The sequence below is a fragment of the Euwallacea similis genome, chromosome 5 (assembly GCF_039881205.1).
Source record: "Euwallacea similis isolate ESF13 chromosome 5, ESF131.1, whole genome shotgun sequence".
NCBI classification, from domain to species: Eukaryota; Metazoa; Arthropoda; class Insecta; order Coleoptera; family Curculionidae; genus Euwallacea; species Euwallacea similis.
The window spans coordinates 6,583,025-6,605,804 of NC_089613.1; the positions used below are offsets into that span (position 1 = coordinate 6,583,025).

The window sequence follows — 22,780 nt, forward strand, 5'->3', positions numbered from 1 at the left end:
AGAAACTTTTGTACTTGTACCTAATCTAAATTTTTCATATTTGGGAGTTAAACTAATATAGATAGACTCTACTTTTTTAAAATATTTTGAAGGCCATATCACTTCCGGTTATATCGGAAGTCAAGGTCAACTTCCTTATTTCAAATGGAACACCCAGTATATTTTTGCATTTTTGGAATCTAGGGATTAAGCTGATTAAATTCTTATTAGGTACTCCTATACCTAAACCTAACCGTTTCAAAGATATTTTGGTTTAAAAAAAAAATCTGTCTAAAACACCATTTCTATAAAATTTAAAATTATCAGCTAGTATTGAAGCTGGCTTTACGAAAATTTGCTGACATGTTAACTAGATAACCCCTTCCATTCGATGCCCACAATGATGCTACATCTTCTCTTCCAGATTTGTAGACTCCAGTTAGAATTAATAATCCAATTAACGCCTTGAGTTCAGACATGCTCAAATTATTCAGAAAACTAGCATGCTCAGTATATCTTACATTAAGGTCTGTAATTTTTACGTTTCTGTGCTCTAGTATTATTTCTAACATATTATCAGTAAATAAAAATCGCCAGGCGTCAAAAGCGGTTGATATCTCTGATGATTTTGCTGGTCCGATTAGACCGGGAAGATGCATAATAATATTATGCCTTGCCGTTCGCCTTCGACGTTGCGGTTCTTGTTTTGCCCATTTATAGAGATTTTCCATAAAAGTATTTAGCGCAAGCCGAATTACCGTGGGATCCATCGGAGAAGAAATCGACTTGACCCCGGTTTTCTGGTGAGTTTTCCAGATAAGGAGCTTCTTCATCAGAAACTTTTTGCTCCGATTCTGAGTCACGAATACTATGATCACTTTGTCCGTCGGAAATATCATTGTCACTTTCTAGAGGGCCTTCTACGTCGGAGAATTCATCAGGGTCACTATCATTAATTAAAATATTCTCCGACAAAATATCAGACAAAATTTTATGTGACATAGTTTTCTGCAAAAAAAAACGTAATTGGTATGGTGGGGTCTCTGGTGACCCCAATGTCGTATATTTCGAAAATCAAGGGCACAATGCGTTCTCCCACTGGACACCGACTAAATGACTATAAATTATGCAGCTACACAAACGGTGTTGCTAATAATTACGATTTTTCACAATAAATTGGAAACCTGGCGTCCACTACGACCCCACGATACCAGTTAAGGGTTAAGGTGACTCTACCCTCATGATGGGCTGTATTACCTTTTCAAACGCACACATTAAGACATTAATCCATGTTCATCATCGTCTGAGCTTAGTCTGTTGTGACATCAGGAGCATTTGATTAGTTAAAAGCATCAAAAACCATTTATTTTTCGGGTTTTTGTGAAAAGTGTCGTTATATGACCATGATCTGTGATAACGTTTACTTTCAACCGATCCGAACTAACCTCGTATTCTTGACAGATACACCAGAAATTCTGGAATGCACTTTCTTATGAAGTGCTTCAAAGATGAGTTATTTGTCACTTTTTTGTTCATCCCTGTTAGTTTCACTTTTTCGTTCATTTCCACCTTAATATTAGTCTCAATGTCGACTGATCCACACAAACTAATATTAAACGTCCTCAATCCATTAGAAGGAGACACAGATCCTCATAATATAAGAAATTTGAGTAATTTCTTTAAAAAATCGAGGTTTTATGTATTTCCTCTAATTGTAAGTGTTGTATTTTTTGGCAATTTTGCCGAAGGTGGCTCTGAAATGCCATGATGGTCGAAAACAATTCATTATTTGTTTACGTTTTATCGAGTTCGTCGGGCCAGTCTTAAAATGATGTTTGAGCTGCATTTCCAGAATTGAGTGTGAAATAACAGTGACTCGCCAGGCCATGGCGCACGTAAGAAATTAAGTTAAATGACGATACTGTATTACTAGTAGGTATACTGTGATACCAGGAACACTTGATTGGCGAAGAGCGTTCAATTCAAGTGCCTGATCAGCTCCCCCGTTTTCTTTTTTGGTCCTCTAATTGCCCCAAATTTGTATAATATATTTTTATTATTATATTTAAATTACACAGCATCGCCTGACTCCGCTCTGGAATCTAAATTTCTAGAGAGATGTGAGACAATCTAGAAAATTTATAGTTGCACTTTTTGAATTTCTTGAGCATTTTGAATGGAAGGATTCTAGAAGAATAATGGTACCCTCATTTTCTTTCAACTAAAATTTAAAATCAAAGATCTTTCTGGTAATTTGGGCTAACTTAAATCCAACCACACGATGTCCGATTTCACTGATTTTTCAGACAACATGTCCCGAAGAGTCAAAATCATGAGTTCCTATCAATTGGTAGATGAAGTGAACTCCCAAGATAACTCCATGCACGACTTCAGAGACTAATCCGTTATCAGAGGAAGTCGCTTAATGCGCGAGATAATGCCACGATAGGTAACAGCGTCTATGCCATCTAACGGCAATAATGCTAATTCAGCAAGGCGGACGCACCTCAATTTGTAAGCTGTACTGAATGACGATCTTGCAAAGTATGTTCGTCTCTTTTTGCACACTAAAAGTAAAGAAGGATACACATGACCTGAATTGTTCTTTCACATTGCTCTTATAACATTAATGAGGTTAAATTAAAATTATTAGATAGATTTAAAATATTTATGTTATAATTTTACAATTTTTCCAAAGATTTCTTGTTCAAATATGTTACAAAAATCAAAAGTGCGTACAGTACTTCGCACAGTAAATAGCGTCTTCCAGAATCCTTTGCCCCTAACCGCTATAAATCGCGAAATAGGTCTCCCCATACGACTGCAAGTCCGTTTTAAAAGGGGCTCCAAAGACACTGTCTCTTCCCTATTTACTCCCATTCAAGTGAAACCCAATCCCGATGATATTAACGTGGGAGCGGAGCTCACTGGCAACCTTAACAAAGCAGATTTGTTGAAGATTTTAAACAAATTTTTTCAGAATCCTTCCATCAAACACTTGTTAGTAGAAAATGGATTGGACAGTAAGTTTTTCGTCTTTATATTGATTTAATATGGTCACTAGTAGTGTCGTTTCATTGTAGATTACCTTCAACATCAAGCATATGTTAGTTTTCGGAGATATTGCTTAGAGGCATCAGCTCTACCAGTTGATTTACATGTGGTAGTAAGCGATATCCTACAGGGTGCACGGAATTATACTGATATTTTCCCTTATTTCTTGCGACATGCTAAACAAATGTTTCCACATTTGGAATGTATGGACGACCTGAAAAAGATCTCAGATCTGCGGTAACTAACACTTGAGTTATTAGTCCTGCTAATTTAAGCAGGAGCATAGTTTTCCACATTTTCTTTTTGTAAAACTGTTCTATTAAACATCCCTTTATTAATTATCATGTATAGGTCTCCTGCTCATTGGTACCCTGAAGCCAGAGCTATGAATAGGAAAATTATCTTTCATGCAGGTCCCACCAACTCAGGCAAGACTTACCATGCCCTTGAACGTTTTATTACAGCGAAATCGGGCGTTTATTGCGGACCTTTGAAACTATTAGCCTCAGAAGTTTTTAGCAAATGCAATGACAGGGTGTGTGAGTATTGAAGACAATATGATTTGTATCAATATCTGGAGTTTTTAGGGAACTCCATGTGACTTAGTCACAGGGGAAGAGAGGAGATTTGCAGATCCATCTAAAAATGCTTCAGCCCATGTTTCTTGTACAGTTGAAATGACTTCAGTGAACACTCCTTGTAAGTGAATTTCAAATTGCCCCAATTTCCTATTTTTAGTACTTTTTGTTGGTATTAATATATCAGTACCTCAGAGCCAAACTATATTAACTCCACTTTTCTGCAAAAATGAGTATTTTAGATGTTAACACAATCTATATGTGGCTTATCAATTGAAAAAGAGTATTCTGGTCAATATAACACTGTTTTCGAATTAATGGATTTTAAACTGTATTAAATTCAAATGAGACACTGGGCCAAAGAATAAATTGGGACATAATATTTTTCGGAAAAATCATATAGGAAGAGTTAATGTAGTTTGCAGTTTTCTACATGATGACTACGATGAGACTTGTCGAAGAGAGTTTAGTTGTATGTGTATTGTTATTCCAAGGTTCTGTTTTTGTTTGTATAATAATTGGAAGTATGTGGATAAATTTTAATGATTTTATCTATAACTATTTATTTGTCAGAATGTTAAGTAGATCACAGGTTATGGTTTTAAAGGCTGTACAACTTACACAATGCGATAGCAATGAAATTAAAGCAAAGTCCGACAAAACCTGCAATACTAACCGAAATGCCGGTAAGTAAAAAAAAATGAATAGTAAATAAACAATTAATGGATTTATTATTTCTATTTTATTATACTATCACCTAATTTTTTATGCATATCTGGTCATAAAACAGTTTTGCTAGATCTTTTTTAAAATTGTCACAATTCTGTGTTGTCTAATATAGAGTTAACAATTATTTCAATTATGTAATTAATTATGCATGATTTATGACTTTCTTTTAGATTATGTAAATATCGACGTAAATAGTAGTAATGGAAATTTAACTTCAATTATTGAATCTAGTGGTTTAAATCCATCTCTAAACCCCCCTGTGTTTAGTAACAAGAACAATTTTCATAATGATCAGGCTCCTGATGGTGAATTAACGTACTCTAATGCGGAGGCAGGTAAGTTATATAAAAAAGCTCTATTTTAGTTTGTTTGTAAAAAGTTAATTTAATTATTTTTTTATTTCAGATAGGTCACCAATTCGTTTTGTTGATAATGATGGACTGGCATCTGAACATGTTTTTACAATTCTTAAAAACGTGATTATTGCAAGTTCACGAGATGTTACTAACTACAATGAAATACAATGGGATTCTGACGATTATGTGGGAGACCAAGATTACGTGCTTTCGAGTTCTAATTAGGAGAAAGAGGAAAGGGCCGAAATCCTAATCAACAACGAAAGTGAGATCGCAAATAAGTCGGTTAATAAGGGAAAAAGGCGCAAGTCAAAACCTGAGATGTAGGAAGCTACTGTTTATAAAAAGAAAGTTGCTAGTGGAATGAGACGATTGTCTAAAACAGGAAAAATAATTAAAGAAAAGCAGTTGGGGTTACCATGTGGTGAGAAATGTAGTTTGAAATGTACAGCAAAAATACTAGAAAACCACGGACAAACAATCCATTCTAAATTTTAACGCTCAGATTTTAATACAGACATGAAAAGACAATTTGTTGCATCAATGGTGGAATGTTTGCTGGTAGTTCGCGTACGAGAAACAACGGGTATTAGATCAGGGAAGAGGAAGTTTACAAGAAAATATTCCCTTGACGTTAATAGCATTAGAATCAATGTTTGCCAAAAATTTTTTTTGGCAACTTTAAGTATCTCGGAAACTTGTCACAACGGCTCTAAAGAAAAAACATCAAAATGGTATTATTGTTGCTGACTAGAGGAGGAAAAACGTTCCATTTAATAAAATCCCTGAATTTGTAAAACAACAAATCCGAGATCACATTAGCAAATTTCCTGTAATAGAGTCGCATTACTCTCGACAAAATCATCCAAAAAACTACTTAGGATCAGAACTAAATTTAACTAAAATGTATGAACTCTACAGATGTGAATGTATGGAAAATAATGTTCCTGAAGAAAATATTTCCAAATTTTGATTATATGCCGACATATTCAATAGCGAGTTCAATTTATCGTTTAAATTACCCTATAATGACACTAGTGATAGATTTATGTTGGCGAAAACCAGCCCTATGATGGAGAAAATAGATCTGAAGTAGAATGTCAAGATCATCTTGCCAAAACCTCAAAAAGATATACCTTAAAAAGACAGGACAAGGAACACGCTGCAAATAACGACGGAAAAAATAAAATGGTGACTGTTGACTTGCAGAAATGCCTTACAACCCCAGTGTTAATAAACCAACAGTGTTTTTATAAATTAAAGCTTTGGACGTATAATTATACAATATCAGATTCTACTGCTAATACTAAATACAACATGCATGATGTGGGATAAAGTAAAATCTGGACGTGGAACAAATGAAATGGCTTCGGGCATGCTAAGATGGGCCATGCTAAGACCTTAAATGAAAAAATGGAAAATGTGACGATATGGTCTGATAATTGTCCGTCACAGAATCAAAATATTATTATGGTTGTAGTGTATTTCTGGATTATGCATCAGTACAAGCAAATAAAAATAATTAACCATAAATTTTTGTTGCATGGTCATACTCACATGGAGGTGGATAGCGACCACTCCATAATTGAAAGAGCACGAAAAAATTCGCCATTTTTACAAATAATGACACCTTGGGATTACCAGCAGTTGGCAAGACTATGTTGTATGTCAAAGCCCTTTAATGTGGTAGGATTGAAAAGTAACGATTTTAAGGACTTTAAATAGTTTTTTTACAATAACTGCTTTCCATTCGTGTTAAGGAAGAAAGTGCAAGATAATTCCGATTTTCGTATATCCGAGGTGGTTCACTTCCAAGTGAGCAGTGATGGATTAAGATTACTTTATTATAAAACTAGTTTTGAGCGTGAGGAATTTAAGTGCTTTAATTTAAGAAAAAAGGGTAGGCGAGCAGTTTTTCCAAATGAGCTCTTTTGTATAATAGTGGCCATGAGATATCGATAAAGAAATACAATCACCTACAAAATTTGCTTCTATGGATCCCTCGTCAATTTCATAGTTTTTATCAGAATTTGTTACATTCAGACAAAGCAAGTTAAAGCAGACAAGCTCGTTTAAATTTTTTCATTTTGATCAATTATGTATAACTGTATTTACTATTTTTGTACAGTATTATCTCCTTTAATTTCGAATATGTTATATTCAGACGTAGTTGGCTAATTTTTTTGTTGAGCCAAACTGTATTAAATCCAGTTTTTTCTAAAAATAGTCAATCATAACAAAAGTTAACTACCCTAGTTTTTATAATCTACTCTAGTTAGCAAATTAACAAATTATTATCCATGAAAAAAATAGAGTTTATTTTTAACTTAGAAAAATTGCCTAGAAAAACATTAAAATTAATGTCCTGTAAAATTTCCATTTTGTGAGTTAATACAGTTTGTCTTTGAGGTACTGATATGTATAAGACAATTTGTTAGTTTATGATATTTATTAGAGTATCTTAAATATCTTTTAGTTTTATATTTCATATTGACTATTGACTCAATTTCAGGTTTGTCAGTAGTCATAATAACTGATACAGTTTTCAGACGACCCTGTGTCATTGATATCATTTAAAGAACTTTCTTTTGACCTTGAATATTAATTTTAATTTCTCTTCTGAAAAATCCATGAGTTAAAGTTTGTCCAGTAAGTTAATAAATCGCTATATACACTCTTAGACGAAGTGGCCATAATCGACGAAATTCAAATGATAAGAGATCCACAAAGAGGCTGGGCTTGGACTAGAGCACTTTTAGGGCTCATTGCAGAGGAGATTCACTTATGCGGCGAAGCGGGCGCTGTGGATTTATTAAGTCAACTTTGCTTAACTACTGGGGAGGATATAGAAGTGCGCAATTATAAAAGACTAACTGAATTAAAAGTGGAAGACAAGGCTTTAGGTAAATTTTACTTGGTATTTTATTGGCGCCTAGTGAACACAGCTACAATGTAATAAGTTACATATAAACAGATGTTTGCTGCTAAACCTACTTTGGCTTTAAAATCCATTTTTCCAATTTCTCAGTCTCATTCTCACGTTCTATTCGCATAAACTCTGGAAATAATATAACTAGGATGAGCAAAAGCCACTTTCATTCATCTGTATTCATTTCTTGACAGGTAGTTTGCAAAACGTGCAACCTGGCGACTGTATCGTGTGCTTCAGCAAAAATGACATATACTCTGTTTCACGTGCAATTGAAAGTGGGGGAAATGAGGTAGCTGTAATCTATGGTGGTCTTCCTCCAGGTAAGTTTGTTGAAATTTTTAAACTAAGCTTTTAATCTCTGGGTATTAGGCACTAAATTGGCGCAGGCAGCCAAATTCAACGACCCCGAAAATAGCTGCAAGATCTTGGTGGCCACTGACGCCATTGGCATGGGGCTAAATTTGTGAGATTGCTCCAATATTCATACTTAATTTTACCCAAAATAAATCCATAATAGGAGCATACGACGTATCATATTTTATTCTCTAATCAAACCTACAATGAACGATAAAGGTGAGAAGGAAATGGACACCATTTCAGTGTCTCAGGCCTTGCAAATTGCTGGTAGGGCTGGAAGGTATGGAACCCAGTGGGAGCAAGGCTTCGTAACTACCTTTAAACTTGAAGACTTGCCTACTTTACGGAATTTATTGTTGTGTCAACCTGAGCCTATAACCCAGGCAGGACTCCATCCCACTGCAGAGCAAATCGAACTATATGCTTATCACTTACCAAATTCCACTTTAAGTAATTTAATGGTACTTAGGAGCAAGTTTTATGCCTTCAAATAGAATTGAAAATTTGAGGAAATTTTAGGACATATTTGTGAATTTATCCACAGTAGACAACTCCTTATATTTCATGTGTAACATCGAGGATTTCAAGTTTCTTGCTGATATGATTCAACATGTGCCTCTTCCCTTAAGGGCCAGATACGTCTTCTGCTGTTCTCCGATTAATAAAAAGATGCCATTTGTGTGTACCATGTTTTTAAAGGTAAAGATTCTAGTTTTCATTTCCCTTTTTTTAAATTCCTTTTTCTCTAGTATACGAGGCAATTCAGCAAAAACGAACCGATAACCTTTGATTGGCTGTGCAGATCCATTGGGTGGCCCCTACAACCCCCTAAAACTATAATCGATTTAGTACATCTAGAGGCGGTTTTCGATGTTCTAGATCTATATTTGTGGCTGAGGTATGTCTTTCCTTGATAAAGAAACTGCTCCTCAAATTGACAATAAATTGTTCAGTTATCGATTTATCGATTTGTTCAATGAACCGGACTTAGTTCGAGACATGCAAAGAGAGCTGGATCAAATTATCCAGGAAGGCGTAGTGCAGCTCACTCGCTTGCTTAAAAACTCCGAAACGGGAATTAGTACTGGAACGTCTAAAGCTGATGATGAAGAATTTGATAGTCACACTAAGAAGCAGAGCTATTTGAGAAGTAAGAATAAAAATTTTGTTCAGATAAAGTTTTATTGAAAATTTCTTTTTTCTTTGTCCAGATATTCAGTCGGTTTCAGTAGGCAGAGGGCGGCTAACTGAAAGGCTCCTAGCGCAGGGTATTTTGACTCCATTAATGTTGAATGAATTAAAAAAGGAGTGGAATAAGAAGGAGGAAATTGGTAAGTGTGAGAGCGATAGTGAGCCTCCGAAAAAAAGCACCAGAAGGAAGCGAAAAACAACGAAATAAATTTTATTTTAGACTGTGTATGGTTTTAGTTTCTTTTGCCTTTAAATTGTTTCCGTTAGAGCTTAATTAAATTTGATCATGGTATGCCACATCCCTGCATTCAACACCTTATATTAATAGTAAATATTTTCTTTACGGCCAAAAAAATATTACATTTTCATTGTTTGAAAGTCAGGGGTGCTATACCCGCTTCAAATTAGCATTAAGTACATTTAATTTTTAAATATTCATCCTCTTCTTGAGAATTATAAGCGTACTAGCCAGATTTCCAAATTTTTCTATTTCCAAAAATATGGGTTTTATGAATTAATTAAGTCTGATCAATTTATTTGCGACGATGCTGCTTTTAGTTATTTGCTATTCCTGTATTAGAAAAGTTTTATATTTACAATTTATGACGTGTAGAAGAATGAAATTTTTGGGGATACATTCACCCCCATTCAAATCAAAACTGAACTATTCCAAAAATTTTCAAAAACGCATTGTTTAAGTCATTCTTTTAATCAACTGGTTAACTGAAAATTCTTATATAAATGCATTAAGTTAAATATTTCGTAAATGAGCTTAGGCTCCAATCCACCGTTTTTTACAGCAGGATAATGGACTTATAGTAGAGAAAGTTAATTACGGTCATTGGGGGTGTAAAATTTCTTTTTCACCATTTACTTTATACAGGACGGTCTCGCCATACCAGTCGCTGACAGTTTCTAATACTCATACTTCCACAATTTGTGGAGACATTTTAGAATTGTTCCAGCTAGTACACTAATTTTGCGGAAATATTATGTAGGCAATCTCTATAGAATATCAGCTTGTTTATGTTTACTCCGAAAACATGAATTCTTTCGAATTGATAAAATCTATATTTATGTTTCTGAAAGACTGTTCCCATCCCTCTAATAAGCAAATCAAAAAGTTAAAAAGGGCTGTACCACCCTGTATACCGAGCACCAGAGATACCTGTGGTACTTTTACGACGGGTACTTAACTTCTTGACTAGGTGATTACAAAATGTATAGCCATAACCGACGTTGAGATTTCGCAATCAAAGAAGTCGGAAGCCTAAAGGCGACTTCGAGGCGACAAATATCACAGGGTGGTACGTCTAGACACCCCTTATGGAGTGGTGCCGGTGATCTGCTTGTTTGGATATCGGAAATATGATGGGCGGGTTTTGACCGACTTTTGTTTTTACTATTAAGGGCTGTTTTAGAAAAATAAGGAAAAAATTTAAGCAATTCGAAAGTCAAGTTGTCGGTGACAAAGGGCCCTAGTTCTTCGAGGTGTTACGAATAATTTGCGGGTGACTTGTGGGCGCCGTATTGCCCAGACTTATAGACCTTTGCTTTATTTACATGTCCCGTTAAAGTCATTTTCAGTGATAAGCTAAATGCGTCACCTATGGGGCGTTCAAGACCAGTAGTGTTCAACGCTGGAAATATTCTTGTCAAAACGACCTTTTTAGATTGTTTAGAAGGACATAAATGTTGAGTAAGGCGCCAAAATTTATCAATGTAGACACACCAGTGAATGCTATTCGGGGCCATTAGCTAATTGCCAGATAACGAGAAGTGGTAAAACGGTCTAAAGTCGAATAAATATAACACAGAAGCTCCATTCAAGCAAAAGGGGATGTTAATTACTGAGCTTTTGCCGAATTTTCTATACACTGAACTGATAATGCAAAGCCCTGAAGACTTATATCTTCGCTAGTCGCAATTTTTTGGATAAAAATACATGATGACGACTTTTTCTCAAATTAAACATCAAAATATGTAATAGTGTGATAAATATTTTTTTATATAAAAATGTCTGATGATGACCCTTTTTCTAATTAAACGTCAAAATAGGCAATCGTGTGATAAATGATTGAATCAAAACCAAATCTGTGAGATGAACAGTGATTCATGATTCTATCTAGGCAGGGTGGTCTAACTGGTCAGGTATCCTCTGCCTAAAATCTGAGACACCCAGTAAGTAGATCAGCAGCTTTGCTTAGAGTGATTTCGCGCCCAGAAGTCAATGTTTACACGTTTCTGGTAGTAAAGCGGAGCCCCCACTCGAGATTGTTGTGATAATTAAGCTTTTTCCATAAATAATACTTCTTCTTATCCCCTATGTCAATCATCATAGCCGTATTCTGTGCTAAACTAAATGTGGGTCTCTATGAGCATGATAACATCCTGCAGGCACGGTTGTCCTCAAACTTTGGCATTGTTTTACAATTCACCAAATATTTACATATACGTGGTATCGGAAACGTAAACACTCTGTAGAAGCCATAGAAATTTCGCAGTTTAGTGTTAACGGGGTGAATATGGTGGAGTTCAAATAAATACAGATATTGCCAGTTAAAATCTTTTATTGTATAAATTGATAGCATAAACTGGCGTGCCATGTGGAAGTCGTGTGAATAATTTATTGCTGCTTTTTAACGCCTGTCTGGCATTGATGGACATCAGAGGCCACCCCCAAAGTCGTCGGCACCTTGTCAGATGGGTAAAACAAGCAATTTGGCCCCATGTCTGGGGTGGCGGTATCCGAAGACATGAGGCGATGTATTGGCCATATCGGCCATCAGTCTTTAGGCGCAGTTTAAGGATAAGACCTACAAGTCTTGTAGAGGTTATTAAAAAGGTCTTGCAGTATAGGAGCTCAGAAACTCAGATATCTCAGAAATTCCTCTTAAAATCATTTAAGAACTCGAAACTGATTTTGCAATGGCGAATATGGGAGTAGGTCTGTCACGACAACAAGGCCTATTATTTAGTACTTCCATCATTGGCATACCCATGGCAATATTTTAAGAGTTATCAGTAATTTTATAACATTACTTATTTTATTTATTTCACTATTCTTTTGGTTCCAGTTAATTCAGGTTATCTTAAATTTAATATATCATTTGATTTATTTGCTGTTGTTGGTTTTTGCTTGGAAATTGTGTTTCGGGCGGTTCTACTTTTATTAGATCAAATGCATATCTTTCAATATTTTTAAACCCAACAATTTCTAGAAATACATAATTTGCTTTATTTTTTTGATTGAGAAATGGATTAAAAAAATCTACTTTTTTCTCGTTTCTCAATCAAAATTGCTTCCAGTACACCTTTGCTTTTACTGTGCCCAATATACGATTTTTTTTAAATTTTAGATAACCTTTGCCTCACTTAGTGTAGATACATTGGTATATCACACTTTTTTTCATGTCCAGTATTCTCCAAATTAATGTATCCTCAATTTGATTTTTTGTTGCCACTGGTTCTTACTTTAAAATTGTGTTTTTTTAGGGATAAAAAAACGCCTTTTATGTCTGAAAAGTCAATGCATAATTTGTGTATATTTTTTTAGTTGGCCGCCTAGTCCTCCTGTTATGACATCAATTGATTTTTCCATTTGGCGGAACTATCAAAGGCGAAGTTTTCAAAACACGTTAAGTTGATATAAAAAAACGCAATGCAGGAGAGTTTTCACAATTGATTGAAGGGCTAAATCACTATCGACTGATTCCATACTGAAATCGTTGTTTGCTTACTTATACAACAAAAACTTAAACAAGCTAGTTCAGGTTCGTCATTTCTAGACTCAATTTATTTTAATCGAATAAACTCTATATGCCTAAAAATAAATAACACACATCTTAAACTATTTAAGCGAGTATACATAATCCTAATATTGCTGTACGTAGATAGATATTAGTATCCAAGTATTTGTGGCATCACGGTATATGTAGCTTATTTATATATGCACGTATGTATATATAGATATGTATATGTGGTCTGAGGAATATAAATAAAATTTTGTGAGGGGACATTTTCACTATACAGAGTGGTAACACGCTGTATAGTTATAATTAACTACAACAATTTTTAAATTATCACATTACGTCATATAAGTTCCTAAATAGCGAAAAAGTCCTTAGAACCATGAAAAGTTTATCACAAGTCAAGTATTTACTAGATTTTTTATATCTACATACATCTTCTAGCAGCCAAGCAAGGCTTTAATAGAAAAATCTGTAAAGTGAGTCACTTTTTCCTCCCCTTGTAGCACTGGGGCTCTTTGAGGGTAAACCAGAGGAGGGGTCACGAGGTTTTGGTAGTAGTTGGGATAGGGGTACATCCCCATGCCATACACAGGCATAGGAAGTAAAGGAAAATATGCAGAATGTTGGTAAACAGTATGTGGAAAACGCCCCTGGTGGGTATCTGCCTTAAAATTCCTACTCTTACAAACATCATCTGATTCCTCAAGTTTGGAGCTCATGGTGGGAGAACTTCCTTGTTGAGACAGTGGTGACTTTACTGATCTCTCCTCCTCTCTTGAAGAAACCGGAGAAAAAGCAGGAGAAGCACTCAAAACATTGTTGAAATCTTCCTGCTCATCATCCACGCAGATAAATTCATCTTCATCTTGTTTGCATTGGACATTCAGCCTCTTTCTTTTACATTTTGCTTGACCGTTTTGTCGGAATCCTTTTGCGAAAGGATTATTGTCGATTTTCAATTGGGTTATTTTTTCATTTTGGTATGCAGTCACTGCAATGAATTGGGTTTCTGGAAATATGACATAGGTGCTGGGCGCCCAGGCAAGGGCCATAGGGTCCGAGGTCTGGGCTATGATGATGCGAGGTTGGTATTTGTGCATAGACGAGAGAACTATCTGAAAAAAACATGAAATTATTAGAAAAATATTGTTGATATATACCAGAATGACTGAAGCGGAGTCAGCAAGTGAGGTAGTGATTTTTTTATTTAAAAATTCGTAATGTTTAAATTAATCTACCTACGCCTCTGACTATATTTGTTTATAAGCTCTAGTCATTACCTATAAATGAGAAAAAGTTCATACATATTGGAGATAAACCAGGGCCGTACTGGCTATATTTACCTAATACGTTTACCCCAAATTTCAACAATTCAAAGCTTTTTTTTTAAATAAAAATGTTCTTACTTGTCCTGTAGGTGGAGCCGGCGTATTGGTAAGTTTGACCCTTCCGAAATTTATAGGCTGCGATGTCCAATACTCTCCTTTTGCAGGACTCTCCGGGTGCACATATAATCGATGCGGACTCTGCACTTCTTCAGACCCCGCAGGGGCCCACCCCCCGGTAGAAGAGTACTTGTATCGGCATCTAGAAGCAGGAATCATCTCCAGAAAGACGCAGTATACGGCCTGTGGGTCGATTTCTTTGAGGTGCACTTGCATAGGTGGAAACATGCGCCTGAAAGGAAGGTAAGGGTGGTTAGTTCTGAATAAAAGTGGGTGTAAAAGAGACTGCTAAATGGTGGTATAAATATCAAAGGTACCGCAGAGGATGAATCCCTTCACCTTGCCTAACACGTTAAAATATAAAACCAATGGTAAAGCCATTTCTTACATCGGTAAACGTAGAGAGGGTGCCACATTGTTCCCGTAAGGGCTTTGTCGGGGTCTGTTTATACTTCTTTGGTTTGCGGCACAATAGGTACCGTTTTGATTTTGTTTTGAGGTCTATATTATTAAGTGCGTTAAGTGAATAATAATAATGCATCTAAAACCAATGAGAATAGAGGCGTACAGAATACTATTTTCAACTGTAAGAACTAATAGTTGAAAAATTGTTGGATCCTAAAAATATACTAGTGATGTAATGTATGTTTATTACTATGTACAGGTGCTTTTAGTGCTAAAAAATATCATACATATGTAGTGAAAAAAGGTGAAATGATCAAAATAACTTCCAAATAGAAAATCGCATGGACATACATATGTAAGTCTGGAGAGCACGCAGGCCAAGGCATCATATTTCTGCTTCTCTTATAAATTTCCTCTAACCTTAGACAAATTTTAGTGAAATAATGATAATTTTGGTGACTAATAAGAGTGTCATGTTCAAAAAACTACTTCGAGGGTGGTCATCGAGATGAGAGTGTGTTTTCTGGGTAAAACAGTTTCTTGCGGCATCTCTTTGCCCGACATAAGAAGGGCTTTTCTAGTGTGCTCTTTGTCTGCAGTTATTGCCAACGAGCTGTCGTTTTCGGGGTACTTTCAAATAAGATCAGGCGCCATTAGCACTTATGTCTCACGAGCCGTATAATTTTGTTTTAAGGAAACCTAATGGTTATTCCTTGCATATCATTCTTCAAATTTCCGTTGACCAGGTTCTGTTTCTTTTCTCAGAAATCATATACATTTACTTTTAAAAACAGGAAGTTAATGAATTCTTAGTTAATCACCAAATTTAGGCAATCTCACTGGCGACAACCCTCCTTCAAATCCCTTTAGTTTAACTAGAATAAACACCACTTCAGGCCTTTGTCCCTTTTGGAAATTACAAACCCATTAGTACTGTTGTTTGTGTGGATTTTCGAGTATTTTTCACTTTACGTGTATTTATGACTTTAAGGGTTTTTTGAGCGATGTTTGGCGCTAGGACAAATAAGACCATTTGATGGGGTGCATATATTTATACATAATCTGCAATCAATACCGGCCTTATGGGGGACGAGGTTGGGTGGCGGCCCAAGGCGGCGACTTTCCTGGTCAGCCATTTTTCTTGGAGATAGAGTGTCGGTGATTAAAAATTTCGCCCAGGGCGACAGACTTACTTCGTCCGGCCCTGTCTGTAATAGCTCGTAAGCCGCCTGATGCGGACAGCGGATCACCTATTGTTAAATTCCTTCCCAAGTAGTTGCATTCTAAATCATTCTAATATACACAGTGTCTCATTTAAAAAAATGAATCTCAGACCTGTGAATGTACAGAAACACACTTTCAACCTTACCCACATATACATATGTTTTCTTGCATTTTTTGTAAACCGATTGAGGTCAATACAGAGCTATGTATCGATAAATTTTTTTCCTAAGGGTTATTACATTTAGAGCTAATATACAAGGTGTTTCACTTTTAAAACATGAGTTGCAGGGCTCTGAACGCACAGAATTATACTTTCAGCTTGATCTGTGTAAATCCTACATTTGCAACCACAAATTTATTAATACACTGGTTGTCTCTGTTAGGATAACAGCCTCAGACCTCTGAATATGTAAAACGTTTTAAGTCTTCAACTACGTAAAATTTGCAGTATCTTGAAAACCATTAGAGCTCGATATAAGGCTGCGAATTGAGGAATTCTTCTCCTTTAGAGCAGTTGGACTTAAAAACTTAACAATATACAGGTTTTTTCAAAAATTCAAGTTTCAGCCCTTGGAATAGTCAAAATAACGACTTAAGGATTTTCTACATAATACTGCGATATTTCGAAAACTGCTTGAACCCGATATTAAGATTATTGATGAGGTATTAAAATCAATTGCATCCGCTAAAATAATAATATACAGAATGTCGCATGAAAATTGCCGTTCGGGTTTCTGAATTATCAACACAACGATTTGAGATTCGTTTTGCGTAAACCCTGTAACATCTCGTAAACCCCCATAGAACGATAAAGGATTACGCTAACAAATTATTCCTTATTATGAGTGCTGAATGCAGAAACGCTCTAATATACCGAGTAGCTCTTTCACCCATCATCTTCCTCCCAGTAGGTTGCAGACTAACAGCTTTATTTCCTTTATTGCACTCCAGTACCTGAGGCGTTTTGACGCCATGTATAAAGGGTCACAGGGCCAGTGCCATTGTGAGTCAATTGGGTTTTATGATAGCAATATACATAAATCTCTGCCAGAAATAACTTAAGGGATTTTACAGGTTTGAATAGTGACACTTCCGATTGTTCGAAGGGTGATAAGGAAAGCAATTATGAATCCGGATATTTTAAGGTTTAAAGAAGAAATGCGAAAAGGGGCAGGAAGTGGTCTGTGATGCTTCTAATAACAGAAAAATATGCTCGAAAATGCATATGGTTTCTGCGGTTTTGGGGTAAAAGGGATTGTTTATTTGGATTTCGCCCTGAAATGCCCCTTATGGTGAGGTTGTTTATAAAAGGAAATTGATTCTTTTAAGACACTGGAAATTTATGGGAAACAGTTCAAATCTACAGGATGCTTAAAATGGGTTCGTGTGTAAAGTAATGGTTAAAATGGTCAGATTCTTACCTTCCAGATTTGGTAATAATCATTTCGGTTTCCAAATTATGGAACGACTGCCAAAGGTCCGCGTACTTTAACTTCGCCTTGCAGCAGATTGAGGGTACATCTAGAATTTAACGCAATTTTAGCTTTAAGCTTCAAGCATTTCGCACTGATCCCTAAAAGTCAAATTATAAACGTGATTTAGTTTGTAACTGCAAACTAATTTCCATCGAAATAGAACCAAGTAAAGTTCTTTATTTCACTCCGAGGCTCATAATTTGGCTCTAAGGGATTTGCAAAATCTCCAAGTTGTTAGGAACTTACTTGAAAACTCCATTGCTCACTTAACAGAAAAATTGCACAGTCACAGAAAATAATTTTGGAAAACCACTGTAACACGAGTAGAGCACTCGTGACACTAATTTGCAAATATTTCTGAAATGCTCCTTAATATGGATGGTGGAGCTCATTAAGCCTATGGTTCCCTCCCTTTAAGAGTTCTCGAGCATTGTGATTGGCTAGAGGTTAAGGGTGCTACCCACCACCATCAGGGCAGGTAAGACGTATACAGACAGGTTAAGTAGTATCTTCATGGACTGGTACTATATTTTATTGCGGTCATAAAAGTGTGTGCAAAGTAGCACTTTTTCTAAGATATCTGTTTATGAGCGAAACACATTTATTTGGGATAAGGGCAATATTATTTTATCTTGTTTATTATTTATCATGAGCTCTATTTTGAAGTTGACAGGGATTTTATGTCTGGGTTAAGTCTGACTCATTTTATTCACAATTATTCTTAATGTCCAGCAATTAGCCTAAATCACGAAGAATCTCATTATCGTGCATACAAATAATGTGACTAATAGTCAAATACAATAATTATTATGTGTTTAGTTCCTTGGTAGTAAACAAATGTCGTTTGAAGCGTTTTCGAAGATTCTTTGTGAAATCTTACGGTCTTTGCGATAATACGATAAAGGCAATGGGAAAATAATTACCATGGTCTTCCAGGTATGAGTTCTAACTATACAGGGTAATTTAGAACTGTAGGATCAAAATTTTAAGGATTGTTCAGTGGAACAATAGAAGACATTTGAGTATAAGAACCCTTGTCCGGAAATGTTTCCTTAAGGCGTTACGGCTTTATGATGCTTTAAGACAGCTATGCGCATAAATGTATTTTAACGAGTTACAGTACGTTTTATTTTAATTTGTTTGTACAAAATAACACTACAGTAATTGTTCAAAATGTAGTCCTTGAACTTGAATGTACTTATAAAGTACTGTAAGTGCCAAATGTTTATCTTAACCAAGACTGATAACAGAAATTCTTGATGGTTGGTTTGACATACTGTGGCACGTATACGTGCCAAACACTTGAATTTTCCTTGCCTGTACACTTAGAAAACAAGTAAGAATAATCTGTATATTGGCCCTTTTTGATAACCCTAAAAAGGCCCTCTTGGAGTAGTCATGGCGCTAGATAAGCCTTTTGTTAATCAAGTCTTGTAACTATCTACCTACCTTAAGTATCTTTGATAATAACAATCAACGCAGGTTTATCGTACAAACCAATAAATGATTAATATTCTTTCACAATTTCAAAATTCTGGCAAAGAACTGGCAATTTAGAAATTGTTGCATGTTAAAAAATAATGTCATACGCCAGCGATTTAAGGTATATTATTGTGTTGTACAGGTACTTTTTAATGTGAAGGAATTTGATATAGGTATAGTGAAAGCAGAGGAAATGAACGAAATAACTTCCAAATGCATTGCGAGTAATAATCATTGGCGTTCGCCTTATCGAAATAGTAGACATATAGTTGAAAGAATATCAAAACTTCTTTCATCCATTGTCAAACAACAGTCATTAATCAGATGCGTACAGATAATTTTATTATATATATTTGATTGGACGTCTAAAATATGTCCAAAGCAATTTTATGAAAAAAGTCATTAGTAAAAATGTATGACCTGCAAGATCTCCGGATTTGATGTCTCTAGACTATTTTTTGTTTGGTTACTTAAAGAATACTGTGTACGAAAATCGTTTATATAACTTGAAGGAATTGCGAGAAGCCATTACTGAAGCAGTTAATGCGATAACCCCTGCCATGTTGATTATGGTCTTTCAAAATATTAGAAGACGTGCCAGGATGTGTTTCTAGCAGAATGACCTGCACTTTCAGCATTTATTATAAATTGTAATTACAATTTGTGATTGTAAACAACGAAAAACCAACTTGATCCAGACTTATCTGATCAACTTCAATTTGTATTTGATTTGCAGGAGTATTAAATAAAAATTTACTTCTCTACAAATAAATTTCTTTTAAGTGAAAATAGACAAATCTCTTTTAGAAGGTCGAAAACATAGTAAGTACACCACTGAAGCCCAGCTGATTGGACATTAATTCTTGACCTTGAGAATTAGTGGAAAAAAGTATTGAAGCCGAATTTCACTACAAAGTGACACACTTCGATAATTGTTACTCGCACTGTAGAAAATGATATGGGCTTAAGTGCGTAGAGCGTGCAGATCAAGGTATTATATTTCTGGTCTTAATTAACCTAAGCTAACCTAAACTAGCTTAATAAATTCTAATGTTCTTCCCGATTTTCAGTCCTAAAAATATTAAAATACTTTTGAAATGTAAAACGCTTGAAAAATATTAAAGAAACTAAAAAAGTAACTCTTAAGCGTAAAACACCATAAACAATTTCATGCTATACAATTCACACACAAATTATATGTATTTAGACTTTACAAGGTTCTGAAAGTCAATAGCGTATATTATTATTAAGAGTTTTCCAAAATTTTCAAAAGTCAATATCCATAGTCATTTTTATGACATTTTTTAACCCTAACGGTACTACCTTATTATTTCAATTTCACTTACCAGAGTCCGAGTTTCTATATAAAAAAAAAAACAGATATTTGTACAGGATGTTTGGAAAAGTTGTTATAGAACTTAAAGAGGTGAAAGTAGAGCCTAAAATAGTAAAGAAAGTTCCTATAAACATTGGTCCGACGGAGCACCGTTACTTAGATAGAGCCCTCCAAAGGGTCTTATTATTTGGATATTCTTTAAAATAATTTTCTTTTCGATTGAGGTAATGGAATGAAAATCGTAGAAAATAATCATTCCATAAGGGTCTTTAACTATTATAAGTTGTATGAAAATCGATTATAAATATAGGTAGTTCTCTAACTACTATTGACAGAAATGTTTCGTTTTTTTATTCATTTGAATTATTATGAAGCAAATTATATTATTTTTTAATGAATTGGATTTTTTTTAATAAAAAAATGTGTCCACTTTTTTTCCGAATTCTGCGTAGTTTAGTCAAAAATAATTATTTTTTAAATAATATATGACCCAAAACAGTAACATTTTTTAACATTTTTACATAATAGGCGTCTTTCGCGATAACAGTTTCATTTGACACAATTGTCACTTTCATATTTTTAATACATATTTTACAAATATATTCACAGTTAGTGAAAGCATGATGGTCGATGGTAAAAAAAATAGAATATAATGCAAATTCAAGCACAAAGATCACAACTGAGAAACTAAAGAAACGTAAGAATTTAAATGATAACACACGAAAGTGACAATCACTACAATGAAACTGTCACCGTGAAAGATACCTACTATATGAGAATATTAAAAAATTGTTTTGAGCTAAACATTATTTAAAAAAGAATTGTTTTTGATTAAATTATGTAAAATTCGAAAAAAAAAAGAATTTTTTTAGTTCAATTCATTAAAAGAAACATAGCTTGAAAATTCAAAGGAGTAAAAAAATTCAAAAAATTTCTGTTAATAGTAGAAAACTTCTCTTATTTATTATTATAATTTTTAATCGATTTTTATAAAACTTAGGATAGTCAAAGACTCTTATTGTATGATTATTACCTACAATTTTTAATCCATTATCTTAATCAGAAAGAAAGTTATTATAACAAATATCCAAATAATAGAATCCTTTTGGAGGGCCACATCTCAGTAACGGTGCTTTATCGGACCAATATTTATAGGAACTTTTTTTAGCTTCACAACATTCACCTCCTTAGATTTTGTAACGACTTCCAAACACCCTGTATGTAGGGTGTTAGTAAATAAGTGCGAAAGATTTTAATGGGGGATTGCTGAGGTTTTTTTAAGGAAAAAAAATTATATAAACCCAAGTGCAAAAATGCTTAATTTTCAAGATAGAGTGTTAAAGTTCTTATACAGCCATGTCATAACGTATTTTTAAGGAAAAAAATGCATACCAAGGATTTTTTCAAGTGTTCCATTAATTGTTAACAAAAAAGACTTCTTAGTATTTTGTCATTCATGTAGCCGTTTTCAAGATAAAAAATTATTTCAACGAATACGCCAGTCAATGAAGCGAAGAGTAGACTTATATCACATCTGAGGGCAGTCATTTTCAACGTTTATTATAATTATACTTAGTTTTAAAATAATTATTGTCTTTTTTGTTAACAACTAATGGAACATTTGAAAAAAATCGTCGGCGTGTCTTTTTTTCTTTAAAAATATGTCATAGCCGAATAAGAACTTTAACACTCTGTATCTTGGAAACTAAGCGTTTTCGAAGCTGGGTTTGTATGAACTTTTTTACTTAAAAAAAAACTCAGCAATCACCCATTGAAATCTTTCGCACTTATTTACTAACACCCTGTATGTATGCAATTTGTTTTAAGTGACTCATGTTTTCAACCTTCATATGGCACGACCTTGCTTTTTATTTTCACTTACAAAAACGGATTTTTTTAACAATTCTTTATACTTTCAAATTCTGGAATAGTCAGTTTCATATCTCGTTTTTCGGGATTTCTAAATATTGTCTAAAATTACACAGAAAAACAGATATTTATTTATTGTCCCCTAAGTTTTTGACTTTTTTCATTCTTTCGTGGTACGACTCTAATTCTGTAATTTCCTTTAGAAAATTTAGACTTTGCACAAAATTGTTTTGGTTTTTAAATTCTGTAAAGATCAGTAAGGTATCTAGTTTTTCAGAGGTTAACCATATAACAGCTCCCTCATCATTATTGTAACCGGCATAATTAAATGCTCCCATATACCAAATCTCGTACATTTTTATTTGATCCTTTAGGAAATATTCAATTTTTTTCTTAATTTTTATTAACCTTATCCCCATTTGCCCTGGTAGTATACTTGGCCTTGCTATCAGGAATGTGATGCGGTTAGCTTGATCAGCACGTAGGTGGCGCTGATTAAGACATGAATACATCTATCTCTTTCTGTTGCACATAATTGCTGCTCAACGTATCGTCAACAGTGTTTATACGTCAGAGGATAAGTAATAGTCCGGTAGCAAATATTAATATTTGTTGC

The 22,780-nt window shown here is 34.6% G+C and overlaps 3 protein-coding genes and 1 pseudogene across 3 annotated transcripts in view; 3 read left to right on the forward strand and 1 right to left on the reverse strand.

The window, feature by feature from the left end:
• LOC136409028 (uncharacterized) overlaps positions 1–22,780 on the forward strand; it is a 74,040-nt gene that overhangs the window by 4,937 nt on the left and 46,323 nt on the right. The gene's annotated exons all lie outside the window — the stretch shown is intronic.
• Suv3 (Suv3 helicase) lies at positions 2,629–9,414 on the forward strand. The gene is made up of 12 exons (XM_066390232.1): positions 2,629–3,002; positions 3,063–3,270; positions 3,385–3,568; positions 3,621–3,732; positions 7,378–7,599; positions 7,820–7,948; positions 7,998–8,091; positions 8,146–8,446; positions 8,505–8,684; positions 8,735–8,883; positions 8,939–9,135; positions 9,197–9,414. Exons 1-12 carry the CDS (start codon positions 2,693–2,695, stop codon positions 9,382–9,384), a joined length of 2,274 nt encoding a protein of 757 aa, XP_066246329.1. The 5' UTR covers positions 2,629–2,692; the 3' UTR covers positions 9,385–9,414.
• LOC136409052 (uncharacterized) lies at positions 4,979–6,421 on the forward strand (annotated as a pseudogene).
• On the reverse strand, positions 13,221–18,087 carry LOC136409165 (T-box transcription factor TBX2b-like). The gene is made up of 4 exons (XM_066390496.1): positions 17,724–18,087; positions 17,424–17,523; positions 14,335–14,605; positions 13,221–14,043 (listed from the first exon to the last, which is right to left on the reverse strand). Exons 1-4 carry the CDS (start codon positions 17,734–17,736, stop codon positions 13,366–13,368), a joined length of 1,062 nt encoding a protein of 353 aa, XP_066246593.1. The 5' UTR covers positions 17,737–18,087; the 3' UTR covers positions 13,221–13,365.